Genomic DNA, 19,372 nt, shown 5'->3' on the forward strand with positions numbered 1-19,372 from the left:
AGAAACTTATTCCTAGAAATCCCCATTAAAGGATATTTAAGAAAGATTGTGACTTAATAAGTGTCCACACTGTGAATTAGTACTTGTTAATGGTGGTCTTACCGCTGTATTCATTATTGTTTATCTCAGAAAAGAACCATTAATTGGTAAGACTTCACTCATTCTTAACTAGAATTGTATCATTTTCCCATGTAGAGACCTCTCATACCAAATCCCACTTTACACTGAAGCTTCCTCTTACCTGGTGATGTTGGAAGCTGGTGGTCCTCCATCATGACGCCATTGTACAGATCCTTGTGTCCTTCCATATACTCCCACTCCTCCATGGAGAAATGGACAGTGACATCCTGACACCTTATAGGAACCTGACACACAATGATACAGTCATCATCCAGACACATCATCCCTTGTGTTACTGTATAATGCCCCAGTATTCCCAGCAGTGCTCACCTCTCTGGTCGTCAGCTCAATCATCTTGTTGATGAGGTCCAGGATCTTCTGGTCATTGTACTCATGTATAAGAGAGAGAAGTGGAGGCTCTATGATGGGGCTTTGGGTCCTGCTCCATTCATCAGACACACGAGAACATCTGCTGGAGGTCACACAATTTTCGGAAATCTTCTTCACTACTGTGTAGTCCTGTGCATGCAGGGAGATACTGCTAAATATCAAAAAATACATCTCCAGAATACATCACTTCCGTAGTTATGTCCCTGTTTTTTAAGTAGTCAAAAAAAGGTATAATGTGGCATCATTCTCTGATTTTCTTACCTCTCCTGTTAGCAGGTAGATGATCTCCAGGCTGAGGTTTAATAACTTCATCTTGCTTCTTTCTTCATCCATCCTTAGTGCATCTTGCAGGGAATGAACAGATATTTTACTAAGAGGAAACTTCTATGTACATAGGATCCATAGTACTGAGTAGTCAATGTATAAAAGTCAACTAGTAATACACTTTTCTGAATGTTAAGAAAAGGTACAGGACCCTTATAACGACTATAAGTAAGAATTACATTTTGGACCAACACCCATGACAACAGAATTATATGCAATGTCTCTTATATACGCACACCCGATAATGGGGCTGCCTGTCATATATACACACACAATAATGAGGTTTCCTGTCATATACACACCCAATAATGGGGCTGCCTGTCATCTACACACCTGATAATGGGGCTGCCTGTCATACACAACCGAAAATGGGGCTGCCTGTCATATACACACCTGATAATGGGGCTGCCTGTCATACACAACCAAAAATGGGGCTGCCTGTCATATACACACCTGATAATGGGGCTGCCTGTCATACACAACCGAAAATGGGGCTTCCTGTCATATAGACACCTGATAATGGGGCTGCCTGTCATACACAACCGAAAATGGGGCTGCCTGTCATATAGACACCTGATAATGGGGCTGCCTGTCATACACAACCGAAAATGGGGCTTCCTGTCATAGAGACACCTGATAATGGGGCTGCCTGTCATACACAACCGAAAATGGGGCTGCCTGTCATATACACACCTGATAATGGGGCTGCCTGTCATACACAACCGAAAATGGGGCTGCCTGTCATATAGACACCTGATAATGGGGCTGCCTGTCATACACAACCGAAAATGGGGCTTCCTGTCATAGAGACACCTGATAATGGGGCTGCCTGTCATACACAACCGAAAATGGGGCTGCCTGTCATATACACACCTGATAATGGGGCTGCCTGTCATACACAACCGAAAATGGGGCTGCCTGTCATATATACACACGATAATGAGCCTGACTGTCATATACACCTGATAATGGGGCTGCCTGTCATATACACACCTGATAATGGGGCAGCCTGTCATATACACACCTGATAATGGGGCTGCCTGTCATATATATACCCAATAATGGGGCTGCCTGTCATATACACACCCAATAATGGGGCTGCCTGTCATATACACACCCAATAATGGGGCTGCCTGTCATATACACACCCGATAATGGGGCTGCCTGTCATACACATTTGATAATGGGGCTGCCTGTCATATACGCACCCGATAATGGGGCTGCCTGTCATATACACACCCGATAATGGGGCTGCCTGTCATATACACACCCGATAATGGGGCTGCCTGTCATATACGCACCCGATAATGGGGCTGCCTGTCATATACACACCCGATAATGGGACTGCCTGTCATACACAACCGAAAATGGGGCTGCCTGTCATATAGACACCTGATAATGGGGCTGCCTGTCATACACAACCGAAAATGGGGCTTCCTGTCATAGAGACACCTGATAATGGGGCTGCCTGTCATACACAACCGAAAATGGGGCTGCCTGTCATATACACACCTGATAATGGGGCTGCCTGTCATACACAACCGAAAATGGGGCTGCCTGTCATATATACACACGATAATGAGCCTGACTGTCATATACACCTGATAATGGGGCTGCCTGTCATATACACACCTGATAATGGGGCAGCCTGTCATATACACACCTGATAATGGGGCTGCCTGTCATATATATACCCAATAATGGGGCTGCCTGTCATATACACACCCAATAATGGGGCTGCCTGTCATATACACACCCAATAATGGGGCTGCCTGTCATTTACACACCCGATAATGGGGCTGCCTGTCATACACATTTGATAATGGGGCTGCCTGTCATATACGCACCCGATAATGGGGCTGCCTGTCATATACACACCCGATAATGGGGCTGCCTGTCATATACACACCCGATAATGGGGCTGCCTGTCATATACGCACCCGATAATGGGGCTGCCTGTCACATACACACCCGATAATGGGACTGCCTGTCATATACACACCATTTTTTTTTTCAAAATCATATTTATTGAAATTTTACATAGTTAAACAGGAAAACACATCAATTCCGCAAACAGTGCAGAGTAGATTAATAATACATCAAGAAAACAGACATACAAACGTAGGAGGCAAGGAATAAGGGGGGAAAAGGGGGTAGGTACACTTAAGTATACGACTGTAAATTACTTAGATCAAAGGTCTTAACAGAAACTGATCTGCTAAAGTCCAGGTTCCTGAATATCAAAGTGGCATATAAGCTAGACACATAGCAATGTTCATCGCGGGCAGGGAATATCAGACCCTGAATCGAAGTAGCACAAGCATCATCACGGTGGATTGAAGGAGAGACGGCTACCAAGCCATGGTTCCCAAATCTGGGACTTTTTCTTTTTAGATAACGCAGATAATACCAGAGCCCTTTCGTATTGGCAATGAAGGTTCATCCTGTCAATCACAAATTGTATGGTCGGAGCGCTGGCCACTCTCCATTTGGATGCCACTGCCAGTCCAGCGGCTATAAACAAATGTGAGAACACTCCTCTCAACACATACAGGATCTCATTTAAACCGATATGCAATAAAACCATACTGGGTTGTAAGGCCATCCGGATCCCAGCTACCTCAGCTATCACGTCCTCTAGGCTAGCCCAAAAATTTAGTAATTTCGGGCACGACCACCACAATGTGGCTTGTTAAGCGCTGAAGGTTTGTTATAATTTTGCTTGGGACCCTCAAAGGGAGACATCTGAAATAATATAATATCTTGGGGAGAATTTTCATCTTGAAAATATTAATTCTAGCCACCCAGGAGGTCATAAACAGATGTAAGGTGTCCAGCTCAGTCTTTATCTGTCTGAATAAAGCAGTATAGTTCGCCTCTATGATATGTTGAGAGTGTGTAAGCTTTATACCAAGGTAAGGGATACCCTGATCAGTCCAACGAAAGGGAAACTTAATCTCTAATTCAGCTTTGGTGACCAAAGGGACCGCGACAGGGAATACCAGTGATTTGGATGCATTCAATTTGTAATAGGATACTGACGCAAACTCCTCTAGTTCAACCATGACGGCCGAAAATGACCGCTCCAGGTCCACACAGGCTATGATAATGTCGTCCGAGTAAAGACCGATCTTGTGAGCAGCCGGGCCCACCATCAGACCTGAGATATCAGAGTTAAGATGGATTTTCTCCGCCAGTGGCTCCATGCATAATGCAAATATAATGGGGGATAGTGGGCATCCCTGTCGCGTCCCGTTAGTGATCAAAAAGGGGGTAGATACAAACCCAGAGGCTAGGACTCTGGCTGATGGGGTGGAATATATGGCTAAAATCGCCGAAAGGATGGGGCCCTCCAAACCAAACTTCCTAAGAACACTTCCCAAATATCCCCAGTGCACCCTATCAAAGGCCTTCTCAGCGTCCAAGGACAGGAATGCACTGGGAAGGCCCGACAGTTCCGCCACCCTAATGAGATTCAACATTCGGCGGGTACCATCCTTGGTTTCCCGGCTAGCCACAAAACCGACCTGGTCAGGAGAGACAAGAGAGGGGATTATCAAATGAAGGCGGGAGGCTAGCAATTTGGTATATATCTTTAAATCAGAATTCAATAAAGCAATAGGTCTAAAATTCCCAGGACTATCAGGGGTCTTACCTGGCTTAGGGAGAGTGGTAATAGTAGCTTCCAAATTAGGGGCAGCAACTTTGCCTGAATCCCACCAACTTGAAAACAACCTCAATAGATATGGGGCCAGAAGTTCCTGAAAAGTGCGATAATATTCATTTGAAAGTCCATCCGGACCAGGCGCGGTGTGTAGCTTACTGCTTTTAATAGTTTTTTTGATCTCCTCTTCTGTAAATGGGACGTTTAACAATAATAATTGTTCTTGGGATACACGCGGTAAATTAACTGATTGCAGATATGAATCGATTGCTACCTGAGTAGGTTGACGGGTCTGTGGGTCAGAATGTAAGTTATATAATTGGGAGTAGTACTTAATGTCTCCGCTATGTCAATCGGATTCCTAACCAGACACCCATTCTGATCTTGTAAACCATTTATTCTGGATTTAGCCTCTCGTTTATGTACCTTACGTGCCAGTATTGCTCCCGCCCTATCTCCAGTGGCGTAAAACTGAGTTTTAAGCTTACGTAAATTACGGGCATAGGCAGAAAGCAAAACCTCCCGCAACTGAAAGCGAACCCCGTATATCTCATCCGACACTGCCTGCGAGGGTGAGGTTTTATTCAGTGATTCCAACTGGTCAAGTCTAGCTAAGAGGTCATCCCGTATCCCTCTATTACGCTTCAGTATGGAGGCTTGTTGTATGAGATATCCCTGTATAACCACTTTATGCGCAGCCCATAGCGTTTCATCTGAAACTTCCCCATTATCGTTAACATGGAAGTAGTGAGTCAACTCAGCAGAGATACCACACGTCACCTTCTCATTTAGTAAAAGAGACGGGTTCAGACTCCACCGAAAAGCAGGGTTCGCATGATGTTTTAACGCTAACTGTAACACAATGGGAGCATGGTCAGACCAGGTAATTAGTCCTATGCTGGAGGAGACGGATCTAGGAAGAACCGAAGTATCCACAAGAATATGGTCTATCCGAGTATATGTACGATGTCGGAAGGAATAGAAGGTATAATCTTTTTCACTCGCGTGGGAGTACCTCCAGAAATCGTGTAGATGATATTCTTTGGCTATGCCTTTCAACTCCCCCCTAGGCCGAATGCCACCTCGTGAGCAGTCTAGATCCCTGTCCATGGGAAGATTAAAGTCTCCACAGTATATCTTTTCACCCTGCGCCAGACCATCCACTCTATGTAGTACCTTGTGGATAAATGTCTGATGCGAATGATTTGGGGCGTAGATGACTGTGATAGTGTGCAACTCGCCATTCAATGTGCATATGAGGGACAGAAATCTGCCCGCAGGATCCGCTACCTTCCGAATACAATTGATGGCTAATGTATTTTTAAAGATGATGTACACCCCAGCCTTTTTAGTGTTATTATTAGCAAAGTAAATATTAGAGAACTGTGGGTGACACAGCCTAAAATTATCAGCTTCTATCAGATGCGTCTCCTGCAGGCAGATAATCTCTGCACCTGATTTTTTCACCTCTTTCCATAGGATGGACCTCTTACAAGGGGAATTCAACGCCCTAACATTTAAAGACATAATGGTAACACTCATAATTATACATTATAAAACTTGCTATCACACATACATCTTCATGAACCCACATCATCCGCATCTGGGCTCGTGTGTTGGCAACATAGAGAACCACAGTAACCACATTAAAAAGACCCATCTCGGAGGTGCACCTAAAAAACAGGAGACAAGGGAAACAAAACACAGAGAAAAGTAAAAAAAATTCTAAACACAAAGTCATGCAGCCACTAGGCGAAAGGCCAGGCTAGTCAGGCAGTGAAACGCCTGAGTGGTCAGTCTTAGACCACAGGTAAATGCCAGCTCAGGGCAGTTCCAAGGTTCACTCCCAAAAAGATGGAAAATAACCGAGAGTTATCTTGGACTGGGTGCTGGAGCAAAAAGAAAAAAAAACGGTGACAAAATCCGTAGCACCCTCACAGCAGAGTCCTGCATCCGGACAGCATCTCATCCTCCTCTTAAAGTTTGAATCCAGTCCTGAACAATTTTCTTTCCCATCGGGTTATGGCGGGGAGCAAAGGAAATCTTCCAATCGGTTAGCTTGTTCTCAGCCTGTTTGGGAGATTGGCAGACCACACCACGACCTTCATAAGATATTATCAGCCTGACAGGATTGAATCCCCATTTGTATCGGATATGAACATCACGTAGTGCTTTACAAACATGAGCGAATTCTCGCCTCCTTGCCAGCGTGGACGCTGATAAATCTGGGAACACCTGTAAGCCTTGGTATTCAGCAGGGAGCTCAGGGGGTTTCCTCATCCCCTGCATGAAGGCGTCTTTGGTAGTATAGAAGTGGACGCGCGCCAAAGTGTCTCTGGGCAAGGCTGGGTCCACATGCCAGGGTTTGGGGAGTCTATGTATCCTGTCAATCAGGAAATCCCTGGGGAGCAAGGTTGGGAGTACAGTTTGCATGAATTTAAGCAAAAAGTCAGCCAGATCCTTATCTGGAATGTCCTCCGGTATGCCCGACACGCACATTATTCCTCCGTGATCTATCTTCCAGATCATACATCTTATCCTGGACCACAGCCATATCCTGTCTCAAAGCTTCGTTCTCATCCACTAGTGCATTTATAGTCTTGGCATATTCAGCCATCTTGCTCTCGACATGAGCAGTTCTCTCCCCCAGGGACGAGACTTCCCCTCTAATCTCTTGCAGCATGGACTGCATATCTTCCTTTAGGGAAGGACGAATGGAGGCCAGAAAGTCTCTCATGTCTCCTTTAGTAATAGGAGACAGGTTGCTGTGAGTCTCAGAAGCCCCCCTCCCCCCAGAGCCACCCGATGAGTGGGAGGAAGCTGAGGGGGAAGCCGCAGCCATTTTACCTGCAGCATGTGCAGTTTGTCCTCGGGGGAAGAAGTCCGGGAGCTACGGCGGGGAACTGCGTTTCTGCGCTCTCCCTCGGGTCATCATGTGCCCAGGACCTTCAAGGAGCCGTTGCTGTGCACAGGGAGGAGGAGAGGTAATATAGAGTGCTGTTATTAGCTGGTTTAAGTCCGGAGAAGCAGGAGCCTGTGAGTTATGTGGCCTCTCTGGTCTGCATGCAGGCCACGCCCCCCCATATACACACCCAATAATGGGGCTGCCTGTCACATACACACCTGATAATGGGGCTGCCTGTCATATACACACCCGATAATGGAGCTGTTAGGAACGGCGGAACGCACTAACTAGAAATAAATAAAGTGCGTTCGCCGCTCGGGGTCCACTGTGCAGTAGGTGTTACACCGCTGCTAGGTAATGACAGAGGAGCAATATGGCGTATAATGCACCCGGGTTCAACTTCACTCGAAGTGCGCAGAGCGGGCTCTGTTCACACACAGAGGCGCCGCAACATAAACATACAAAAACGCTGAACCTGTTAGTGTCACAGGCCTCAGGAAAATGCACACACGGTATCTGGTCACAGGAGCAGGACCTAAGGCAGAGGAGCTGCGTCCCTCTAGACCTACCGTGTGTGTGGCGCCGCTTCTGCGAACGCCAAGAAGGGCTGCAACTGCAGCGCGGCGTAGTACACTGCCGCTTGACGACAAAGCTAGAAAGCAGGCGCAATGTCGGACGCTAGCGTAGAGGTGCGGTGTGCACAGTGGCCTAAGGATTGCCACTGACTGGTGCTGACTGCTAAACTAATTCCCTATCCACATACGTAATATCAGAGGGAAGGGGTTTTATAATGAGTCAGTCACCAGAATCATACATCCGTGACCATTCACACATAGCAAATATAGTCTATACTAGCGCATGTCGGAACGGCCATGCGCACTTTTTATAGCCGTGCGGGACCTTCCAGATCTCCGAGATGGACCAATGAGATCTGGAACAGGACCTGGGCACATGACTCCCGATCTCCAATGGGAGATCGTCTCGTGAGCATGCCCAGTAGGAGCACAGAGGGACTTAGCCTCTGGAGAGGTCTGCTGCAAAGTAATCTCCTCTGCACTAGAAAGACAGCAGGAGACCGCAGAATGTGAGGCTCTGGATTCCTGAAGAGCAGACGCAGAAACCTGACGCCTAACATTACCCCCCTCCTAGGGCCCCCTCCTCTCTGAGCCTTCCAATCCACCAACCTGTGCCCATCAGAGGCATAGGCCTCAGACTCGTCCGAATGCAAGTTTGGTGTCCCGGTAGGTGACACGGAAAACCGGGACACGTGGAAGGTATCAGAGGCGGCAAGATCGCCAGGTTTAAGAAGGGACACGTGGGAGACCACGGGAGCGGAAAAACCGCCCGGAGCATAAGTTGAAGTGGGACGCCGCGGTGTGTTGGCGGACGTCTCCATTCTCTGTTTAAGGAAGCTTACCTGAGCACACGAGGCGCATGCCTGAATATATTTTTTAATGTCCCGAGCCCTGTGCGGCCACCAATACGACCCTGCCAGGAGTTTTGTGATCTGCATGTAGCTATAGTGACCACCCACCCTGGACGCGTGTGCCCACGCGAGAACCTTCGGCCGAAGGCGAGGGGAGACAAAGGTCTTGCCCGGCGGCACAAAGTTTGGCCATTGCGGGGCCCCGTTATCCTGGTAAACAGAGTGCTGACAGTGGCAGCCGCAAGTGGAGCTTAGCGCCGGACGCGCCTCGAGACTGGCGCGAGACACCTCCATGGGCTCTGGGAGTGAACACTCTGGCTCGGGTGATTCCAGAGGTTCAAAGAGGTTGGGAGCCAGAGTAACCTTCCGTCTGGATTGAGCACGCTCCGAAAAACGGAGATCAATATGGGTGGTAATGGCAATCAGCTCCTCTAGACTTGCAGGAACCTCTCTGGTAGAAAGAGCATCCTTAACATGCTCAGCTAAACCTCTCCAAAACACATGGATGAGGGCTTTGTCAGATTACTCCAGCTCGAAAGCCAGTGTCCGAAAACGAACGGCATACTGACTAACCGAGAGGGATCCCTGAGTCAAAGCAAGTAGCTGTAGAGAGGTGTCGTGCGTGACCCGTGGTCCCAGGAAGACCTGCTTAATAGTTGCTAAAAACTGAGCAGCGGTCCAAACCTCTGGGTCACCACGCTCCCATAGTGGCGTAGCCCACTCCAACGCCTTGCCCGACAGCAGGGGAAACAATAAACCCACCTTGGCCCGTTCCGTAGGGAATCGCGCAGCCAGTAACTCCAGCTGGATAGAGCACTGGCTGACAAAACCCCTACAGGAGGCGCCATCGCCAGAAAATTTATCGGGCAACGGGAGGCGGGTAACTGTCGGGGCGTGGGAGGACGAGGACATACGTGAAACCGCCTCTGTGATCGCCTGTACAGCAGCCTCCGAAGACTTCGCCGCTGAGATAACACTCTCAAGAGTAGCCAACCGGCCCTCTAGCTAGCGAATGCACTGTAGGAATTGCTGCTGATCTGCCATTACTAGCCAGACACTGGCGCTAGTAGGAACGGCGGAATGCACTAAATAAAAATAAATAATAAAGTGCGTTCGCCACTCGGGGTCCACCGCGTAGTAGGTGTTACACCGCTGCTAGGTAATGACAGAGGAGCAATATGGCGGTATAATGCGCACGGGTTCAACTTCACCCGAAGTGCGGGCTCTGTTCACACACACAGAGGCGCCGCAACATAAACATACAAAAACGCAGAGCTTGTTAGTGTCACAGGCCTCAGGAAAATGCACACACGGTATCTGGTCACAGGAGCAGGACCTAAGACAGAGGAACTGCGTCCATCTAGACAATCCCTGTAATTTCCACCATCCATTTTCCCTGTCCCTGCTGCCAAAAAACATTTCCACAGCATGATGCTGTCACTACCATGTTTCACTGTGGGGATGATGTTCTTGGGGTGATGAGCTATGTTGGTTTGGTGTCAGACATACAGTTTACCTTGTTAGCCAAAAAGTTCAGTTTTGGTCTCATCTGACCACAGAACCTTCCTCCATACATTTGGGTAGTCTCTCACACGTCTTTTGGCAAACTCAAAACGAACCTTACAATTTGTGTAAGTAAACGCTTTTTTCTGCCCACTCTTCCACTAAGGCCACCTCCATTGAGTAATCAAAAAAAGGCGATTTGTCTAAGCACATTATAGGTGAATGAACAAATAAATTAATATCTAAATTCACATGTACTTAGCCAATATGGAATCAATAATATATGGCAATGTACAAAATATTAGAGAATTGTATAAAGAAAAAAGTGCAATTAACACCACAATGATAATAAATGTAAGAGAAAAATTATTGGGGATTTATTAAAATGACATAAAACACACAGTTGAGCCATGGTAACAGATAGAAACACACTCCAAGACAGAGACTAAATAGATGATTTACATTACATATGTACTGTATATAAAAAGTATCGCTGATGAGTAACAATAAAGGTACTGTCACACTTAGCGATGTACCAGCGATCCCGACCAGCGATATGACGCTGTCAGGATCGCTGGTGCATCGCTAAGTGGTCGCTAGTGAGCTGCCACACAGGCAGATCTCACCAGCGACATCGCTGGGGACGGGGGTCGCTACTTACCTGTCACACTAGGCGATCCGGCGTCCTCCCGCCCGGCTCCACGCTCGTCTCTCCACAGGAAGCCCAGCAAGAAGCTGACGACGAGAAACAGTCCTGGACGTTCTCGCGCGATCAGCGATAACCAGCGGGGGAGCGGGTCGTAGGTAAGTATCAGACACAGCGATATCGCTAGCAATATCGCTATAACGTCACAAGTTATAGCGATATTGCTAGCGAAATCGCTTAGTGTGACAGACCCTTAAGGGATTAGAAAGACGGTGATTCTGTAGACAAAGAGAAAATAAGTGTAACAATCCTAAATAACATGATGCAACTTCAGAAACGTATAAATCAATATGTAAAGTAACATGTTAAATTATTATTACCAATAGAGGAGGTGACTGTCAGTGTGTTTTATATTCATCTTAGTAAATCCCCAATAAAGATTTTTTCTGTTACATTTATCATTTTAGTCTTAATTGCACAATTTTTAAAGCATGATTCTCCACCTCTATGGAGTGTACGGCTTATTGTGGTCATATGGACGGATTCTCCAGTCTCTGCTTGGGAACTCTGCAGCTCCTTCAGGGTTACCTTTGGTCTCTGTTTTTTTAAGTTTTCTACATTACTGCTGACACAGGGCATAAAGGTAAAATATACTACATGTACTACAACATGCTTCCATGAGTAAATCCTTGTAGTTTGGCCACACAAATTGGATTATAAAAATATTTAAACGCAGGCTGTAATATAACAGAAAATATAAAAAGCCAAGGGGAGGGGGGTGTTGAATATGTTTGCAAACCACTGTATGGTGACATTAGAGGGATGATGTAAATGGGGACAGCGAAGAGGTCTTTTACACGAGGGGGGCAGCGGATAAGTCCTGTACACAATGGGGGCAGCGGATAGGTCCTGTACACAATGGTTGCAGTTGTATAAGAGGGGGCAGCAGAAGGGTCCTGTATGAGAGGGGCAGCGGAGGGGTCCTGTATAAAGGGGGGGCAGCGGAAAGGTCCTGTATAAGAGGGAGGGCAGCGGATAGGTCCTGTACACAATGGGGGCAGCGGATAGGTCCTGTACACGATGGTTGCAGTTGTATAAGAGGGGGCAGCAGAAGGGTCCTGTATGAGAGGGGCAGCGGAGGGGTCCTGTATAAAGGGGGGGCAGCAGAAAGGTCCTGTATAAGAGGGAGGGCAGCGGATAAGTCCTGTACACAATGGGGGCAGCGGATAGGTCCTGTACACGATGGTTGCAGTTGTATAAGAGGGGGCAGCAGAAGGGTCCTGTATGAGAGGGGCAGCGGAGGGGTCCTGTATGAGAGGGGGGGCAGCAGAAAGGTCCTGTATAAGAGGGAGGGCAGCGGATAGGTCCTGTACACAATGGGGGCAGCGGATAGGTAGGTCCTGTACACGAGGGGGCAGCGGATAGGTCCTGTACACGAGGGGGCAGCGGATAGGTCCTGTACACGAGGGGGCAGCGGATAGGTCCTGTACACAATGGGGGCAGCGGATAGGTCCTGTTCACGAGGGGGCAGCGGATAGGTCCTGTACACAATGGGGGCAGCGGATAGGTAGGTCCTGTACACGAGGGGGCAGCGGATAGGTCCTGTACACGAGGGGGCAGCGGATAGGTCCTGTACACGAGGGGGCAGCGGATAGGTCCTGTACACAATGGGGGCAGCAGATAGGTCCTGTACACGAGGGGGCAGCGGATAGGTCCTGTACACAATGGGGGCAGCGGATAGGTCCTGTACACGATGGTTGCAGTTGTATAAGAGGGGGCAGCAGAAGGGTCCTGTATGAGAGGGGCAGCGGAGGGGTCCTGTATAAAGGGGGGGCAGCGGAAAGGTCCTGTATAAGAGGGAGGGCAGCGGATAGGTCCTGTACACGATGGGGGCAACGGAGGGGTCCTGTATAAGAGGGGGGCAGTGGAGGAGTCTTGTATAAGAGGGGGTAGTGGAGGGGTCCTGTATAAGAGGGGAGGCAGCGGAAAGATCCTGTATAAGTGGGGGGCAGCGGAAAGATCCTGTATAAGTGGGGGGCAGTGGAGGGATCCTGTATAAGTGTGGGGCAACAGAGGGGTCTTGTATAAGAGGGGGGCAGTGGAGGAGTCTTGTATAAGAGGGGGGTAGTGGAGGGGTCCTGTATAAGAGGGGAGGCAGCGGAAAGATCCTGTATAAGTGGGGGGCAGCGGAAAGATCCTGTATAAGTGGGGGGCAGTGGAGGGATCCTGTATAAGTGTGGGGCAACGGAGGGGACTTGTATAAGAGGGGGGCAGCGGAGGTGTCCTGTATAAGAAGAGGGCAGCGGAGGGGTCCTGTATAAGAAGAGGGCAGCGGAGGGGTCCTGTATAAGTGGGGGCAGCGGAGGGGTCATGTACGAAAGGGGGCCTGCGAATAAAGACAGCAGCAGAGGCATCTTGTATATAAGGGGACGACAAAGAGATTCTGTATATCTGAAGGAAAGCACAGTCATTCTGTATATATGGGGGTAGTGGAAAGTCTCACTATGAGGGGCACGGGTGAGAACAAGCCTCCTATATATACGGTGACATCAGAGGGTTGATGTAAATAGGGGCAGTAGAGAGGTACTGTATATAAGGGGGCAGAGAAGCCATTATATATATATATATATATATATACTCAGCTATATACAGACATGTACCCATGATATGAATGTATACGGCTACATAATGACATAGATGGGAGCCGTACCTACCACAACCAGCACTAATTCGCTAGAAGCTAAATTGCACAGGGTAAAGGACCTTTCGATGATGTCATGACCATGTGATCAGTCACGTGTGGGAGGAGGGGGAGCCGTGTGGTGGGCAGTGACTCCCTTGCTATAAGGCGTGCTAGGGATTGTGGTAGTAACAGGCGCCTGCAGCTCACTGCTCAGGGCGCTGACAGGCAGCACTCATTACCCACCAGTATTGGTGAGGACTAGTCAGTGACTGGCAGGCACAGGAGGCTGCAGCCTCCGGACAGCAGGGGCGCTATTACTACGGACAGGTGGTAACGTGTTCTCTGCTCATGCTGCCCATCTCATTCATCTGAATAGGGCGTGTAAGAATCCTGGCACAGCTGCTGCTAGGTCACCTGGGTGCCTTGTTTTAGACTGTGTTCACACACAGCGTTTTTTTAGCGGTTTTTACCTCGGTTTTCACTATAAAACCGCTATAAAACCGCTAAAAATGAGGTGCACAGTCATTTCTATGCATTTTGCACTTTTTGTGCACATTGATGCGTTTTTTACCGCGAAAAAAACCGCATCGCGGTAAAAACCGCAGCATGCACATTAATTTTGCGTTTTTTTCCGCGGTTTAGGCTTCTCCCATGCTTTTAGAAACCGCTGTGGTAAAAAACGCATCAAAACCGCGCAAAAACCGCCGTGGAAAAATAGGTGCGGTTTCTGGGAAGGGATTCAGGTTTTTGTGCAGAAATTTTCTGCAACGTGTGCACTTAGCCTAACTAGTGCTCAGTGCCGCACCGTAAAGCCGCATATGGTTTTACCACCAGTTTTGGTGCTAAAAGTAAAACAGTGTTGATGGCCGTCCGGCTTTCTGGCCACAGATACATTGCAATTCTTTAACATAGAAAACTTTTTGTTCTTGTAAATTTTAGATTCTGATAAATTAAAATGGCTGCTCTACAGGTGGCAATACAGGTGAAACATCTGTTTATTCTGCACAAAAATCAATTTCCTTGTACTTTCGTATGAGTTTAGCCTCAGAGTGTCGCAAATTATGTGTGACAAAACCCTGACAGCGATGCCCGCTGCTGTGTGTGGCCGTACCCTAATCAAATTCCCGACTGAAAATGGGGATGTGTGAGGAGACAAGGAAGAATGTGAGGTGACAGTGGAGGGGGAATTTGTGAGGAGACAGTATAGGTGGGGAAGGAATGTGTGAGTAGGCAGGGGGAAATGTGTAAGGCTGGAATCACACTAACCTGCGCAAAATACGGTCAGTATTTTACATGCGTAATACGGATGAATGACCACTAAATAGTGCTCCGTAGGTCATCCGTAAGCAGGGTGAGGTCGCGTATTTTGCGCATGTGTGTCTCCGTATGGCGAAATTTTCTCGCAGCCTTGCAAAATGGACATTTAACGGTTTTGAGGCCTGCTAACAATTTAAATCATTAGCCTGCACCCTATTTAGACACTCAGAAACAGGTGGCTGCCTACATTCTGTACATTTCTCACCTTGCTTTCACGAGGTGTGTTGGTGTTCTTTGTGCAGCATGGCAGAGGGTCTGACATTCAATACAACCGAGCAGGTTCTCTTTACCTGGCTTTTGTCACGGCGCTTTGGCCAACCATATCCTGTGATAGTGGATCCGCGGAGGAGGAGACGCATGTGGGTCCACCCACTTTTGAGGCAACGACTCACAAGAGGGCATTTTCACCGCCTCTATTCGTCTCTGCGGGAGCATCCGGACAAATTTTACCAGTACTGTCGAATGAGCATTTCCACATTTGATCGCCTCTTGGAGACAGTGCGCCCTGGGATAACCTTTCAGGACACAAGGATGCGCAAAGCTGTATCTGCAGAGGAGCGACTTCTACTCATAATACGGTATGTACTACACAACCACATTCTCTATGTTCATAATGTGTGTGTTAATTTATGTTTTTTGGCCTTCTTGGACAATGTTTAATACCCTCATCTTACTCAAAATATGTTTCACCTGACACAGCAGAATGTTACATCTAATATGTACTGCATATCACTTAGTCATTGTGCCACCAAATATGTGTGTGTTGTTATCTCTCATTTCCTACCAAGTTTGGTCGGCATGTAACTGATTTTTTTGGACTTTATGCATTCTAACCTGTACTATTTCTGTTGTTCTACAGCTTCCTGTCCACTGGCCTGTCTTATGCCGCCCTCCACCATGAGTTTCTCATTGGAAAGTCCACCATTTCAGGCATAGTGAGGTCTACATGTGCAGAAATCTGGACAAGACTCCATCAGGTGGTCCTACCCGAGCCCAGGATGGAAGACTGGTTAAGGATTTCAAGGGACTTTTAGGAGGACTGCCAGTTTCCAAATTGTATTGGGGCCCTGGATGGCAAACATATCAGGGTGCGTAAGCCGCCGAACTCAGGGTCCCAATTCTTCAATTATAAGCAATACTTTTCTGTTGTATTGTTGGCTCTGGTAGACCCTCAATACGAGTTTATAATTGTTGACATTGGGGCCTATGGAAGGACGGGAGACTCTAGAGTCTTCAATACTTCCATAATGGGTCGGCGACTACGCACCAACCAGTTGGATCTACCACCACCACGCCAGCTACCAGGCTCCCCCGAACAATCAGTCCCTTATGTCCTTGTGGCAGATGAGGCCTTTCAGTTATCACGCAATGTAATGAGGCCATATCCTCGGCGCAACCTTGACCACAGGCGCAGAATTTTTAACTTGCGCCTATCACGTGCTAGGCGACTGGTGGAGTGTTCCTTTGGGATTCTTTGTGCCAAATGGCGGGTACTCCAGTCTGCCATTCAGTTGAGTGAGCAAAATGTGAATGAAGTTGTGAAAGCCTGTGTTGTTCTGCATAACTTCACCAGGATCCATGATTGTTCCTCCTCTGATGGTGTTGTGCGTAGGCCGGACAATGTGCGCAGGGTGAGACCACCTATCATCCCTCAACGTAGACCGCTCTCTGGCCTCAAAGTGCGTGATATATTCACGAATTACTTTATCTCACCTGAGGGGGCAACGTCTTGGCAAGAGAATGCTGTGTCTATGTTATAATTTCTTTTTTTCAAAGTGTGTCTAAATATATATTACTCAAGCCTTTTTATGATTCTATGAGTGTTTCTTTGCATTGGTTGGTGTCTGTAAGTATGTTGTGATGGATAGTGAGAAATCACACAGAGACGTTAACTAGAGTCGACAAATTTTTAGTTTTGCCTTTTTTTTTTTTTGTTTTGCTTAAAGGCAAACATAATTTTGCCAGAACACAAATTTGGCAATGGCCAAAATGACCCTTTGGGCCTTCTTTAACTTGGTGTAACATTAACATTACCGAAAAAAAATGCACCAAACATTATGCAATAACAACATTGCTGCATGCCTACATTAACCTTGATTAGGCAACAAAGGGTGAGCTCCATCACCTAAATAAAGTCAATAAGATAACACTCACATTTCCTCATAATGTTTTCCAATCATAGAAAGATTCCACCATGACAGGCAAGGCTACCTCACATCTTTCACACAGATATTACCTGTCTGTAGAACAGACAATATTTAAGCATGCTGTACTGGAAAGGATGACAATACAAAACTCACTTGTTAAGACATAGAGAGAGCGTGATATTGTGAATGCTGGTCGCCTCAAATTGGTTTACTAGAGAATGCTAATAACAAAGTTGACTACTTAACTAAAGTCAAGCACGCCTTTCCTATGCATTAGCAAGTGATTACTGTATTTTCATCCTTTCATGTCACAGTATAGCGCATTTAAATATTCTCTTTTATACACACATGTAATATCTGTGTGAAAGGCGTGAGGTAGAGTTGCCTGTCATGATGGATTGTTTCATATGTTTGGAAAACATTGTTTAAAAATGTGAGTGTGAAATTATGTTCTAAATGTTGGTGAAGGAGAACACCTGTTTTTTTTGTCTAGATTAGAAGCACCAGTTCCATGTAACTGGACATCTCCAAATTTTAGAGTCATAAATCCTGATATGTAGGGGAAGGGGAACGGGGAGGAACAGCCTGTGGGTGCTGCTGGACATTGTGGGCAACATCGCCCTGTGTGGGGCCATATTGTTGCCCATGATGCTGTTGTTGTCCAGCCTCCTGGGCCTGTTGGTGATACTGGCCAGAGTAATGATGATGGTGAGGGGCTTCTTGTTGGCTCTGGTAGGCCCGTGGATCATACCCACCAAGATAGCCAGATCGTCCCCAACCAGGTTGGGACCAGCCTCCAACACTGGGTGGGTACAAGTGGCCATATTGGTGGGGTTGGCTTGATGAAGACATTTGGGGCTGCGGAATAGAAGGATGGGTAGGGGGAGGAAGGGGTTGAGGTGTTGGCCCACGTATTAGGGGCTGTTCAGACCCTGCTTGAGCAAGCATCTGTGTGGATGGTCTCATGCGCATTAAATTTCTTGGTGAGAGCTGCCACCTCTCCAGAAATTCAAACACCTCATATGGGGTATTGGGGGGGTGCTTGCATCAAGCAGGATCTGAATACACCCCCTAATACGGAGCCTGACCTCACGGGTAAGGGCACGGAGATAAAGGGTGAGGCTACGTGCATAGGCCTCCTCACCATCATCTGTAGTGACTCTGGACAAGTAATTCAGCACCCCAGTGTCCACATGGGTCCGGCTCTCTTGAATGGCGACCTGGCGCCTTCTTCTTATTCGCCGTGATGCAAGAGCAGCCTGTGGGGAGGGCCTGATCTGGGCAGTTGGGCTGTTGCTCAAGTTGCCCATCTCTTCCAGGATGGGTGAGGTTGCAGCTGCAGACCGTCCTGGTGGTGTGTTGTGTCGGGCAGCCATTGTGTGTTCTGGTGATGCCTCCTCTTCAGCCATCCTACTTGTAGGGGGAGAAGATGGGCCAGCCACCTCATCCCCTACAGGATCAATAATGGGCTCTGCCTCTGAGGCCGTTCCTCGATCCGTAAGGTTGGATTGAGTTCTGTTATGAAATAGAACAGAGGCAAAAATACATCAATATTTTTGTCCCTGTAAAGTATTTGTGTAATGTTTTTGTGTCATGTGGTGTGAGGTATGTACTTACGGTCTCAGAGCCAGAATTGGGGCGAGGAAGTTCAGCCGGTCATAGTAGATGTATTTGCGCTTGACATGGCCAGCATCCCCACTGCTGGACCGCTGCTGGCGTTCCCGGCGGTACTGGTCCCGGATGCTTCTCCACCGTTTCATCACATCTTCCACTGCAATGTGACAGGAAAGATTGTCAAAATCACATATTTGAGAGGTCACATTTTCAAACAGTAGTCTAGGCATGGGGCCTTATGGGGGTGTGCGTTCTACCCATGGTGGCATATGTAATTGGGCCGATACCCAGGGTCTCATTAGCGCCCCTGAAACTAATTTCAGTGGCTAGGAGGATGAGGAGCTTGTGGCCTAACCCCTAATTATGGCTGTGTGAAGCCACGTGTCACATCCTAATGTAACGGCCTCATGAGGCTAATAAAAGTACATGCACAGGAAGGGGGGGGGGGGCTGATTGTAGAGTCATTTTATAGCGCGCGCTAACGTTAATTATATTTTTATGGTTGCACTTACGAATTTTCTGCTGCTCATCGCGTGGTCTGTCACCAAAGTCATGGTACATCTGGCGACAGATGCGCCTCCATGACGCCTCCTTTCTTGTGCGGTTCGCATAGTTTGCGTCGCGTGGGTCCCA

The 19,372-nt window shown here is 47.6% G+C and overlaps 1 protein-coding gene across 5 annotated transcripts in view; it reads right to left on the reverse strand.

Annotated features, from left to right (window-relative positions):
- Positions 1 to 15,284, reverse strand: part of LOC141100186 (uncharacterized) — a 31,912-nt gene extending 16,628 nt beyond the window's left edge. Inside the window, exons 1-4 of one of the 5 annotated variants that reach the window (XM_073588492.1) lie at positions 15,184 to 15,284; positions 772 to 854; positions 451 to 639; positions 242 to 365 (exon numbers count right to left, since the gene is read on the reverse strand). In XM_073588492.1, the coding sequence (XP_073444593.1) occupies positions 242 to 365; positions 451 to 639; positions 772 to 843 (385 nt within the window). In that variant the 5' untranslated portion in view covers positions 844 to 854; positions 15,184 to 15,284. Of the gene's footprint in view, positions 1 to 241; positions 366 to 450; positions 640 to 771; positions 855 to 10,993; positions 11,092 to 13,688; positions 13,818 to 14,927; positions 14,952 to 15,183 lie in introns of those variants that run through there. The other 4 variants (XM_073588494.1, XM_073588491.1, XM_073588495.1 and 1 more) reach the window with 4 other exon arrangements.
- Between the last annotated feature and the right edge of the window lie 4,088 nt (positions 15,285 to 19,372).

The sequence above is a fragment of the Dendrobates tinctorius genome, unplaced genomic scaffold (assembly GCF_039654945.1).
Source record: "Dendrobates tinctorius isolate UK_male_01 unplaced genomic scaffold, ASM3965494v1 ptg000103l, whole genome shotgun sequence".
Lineage (NCBI taxonomy): Eukaryota > Metazoa > Chordata > Amphibia > Anura > Dendrobatidae > Dendrobates > Dendrobates tinctorius.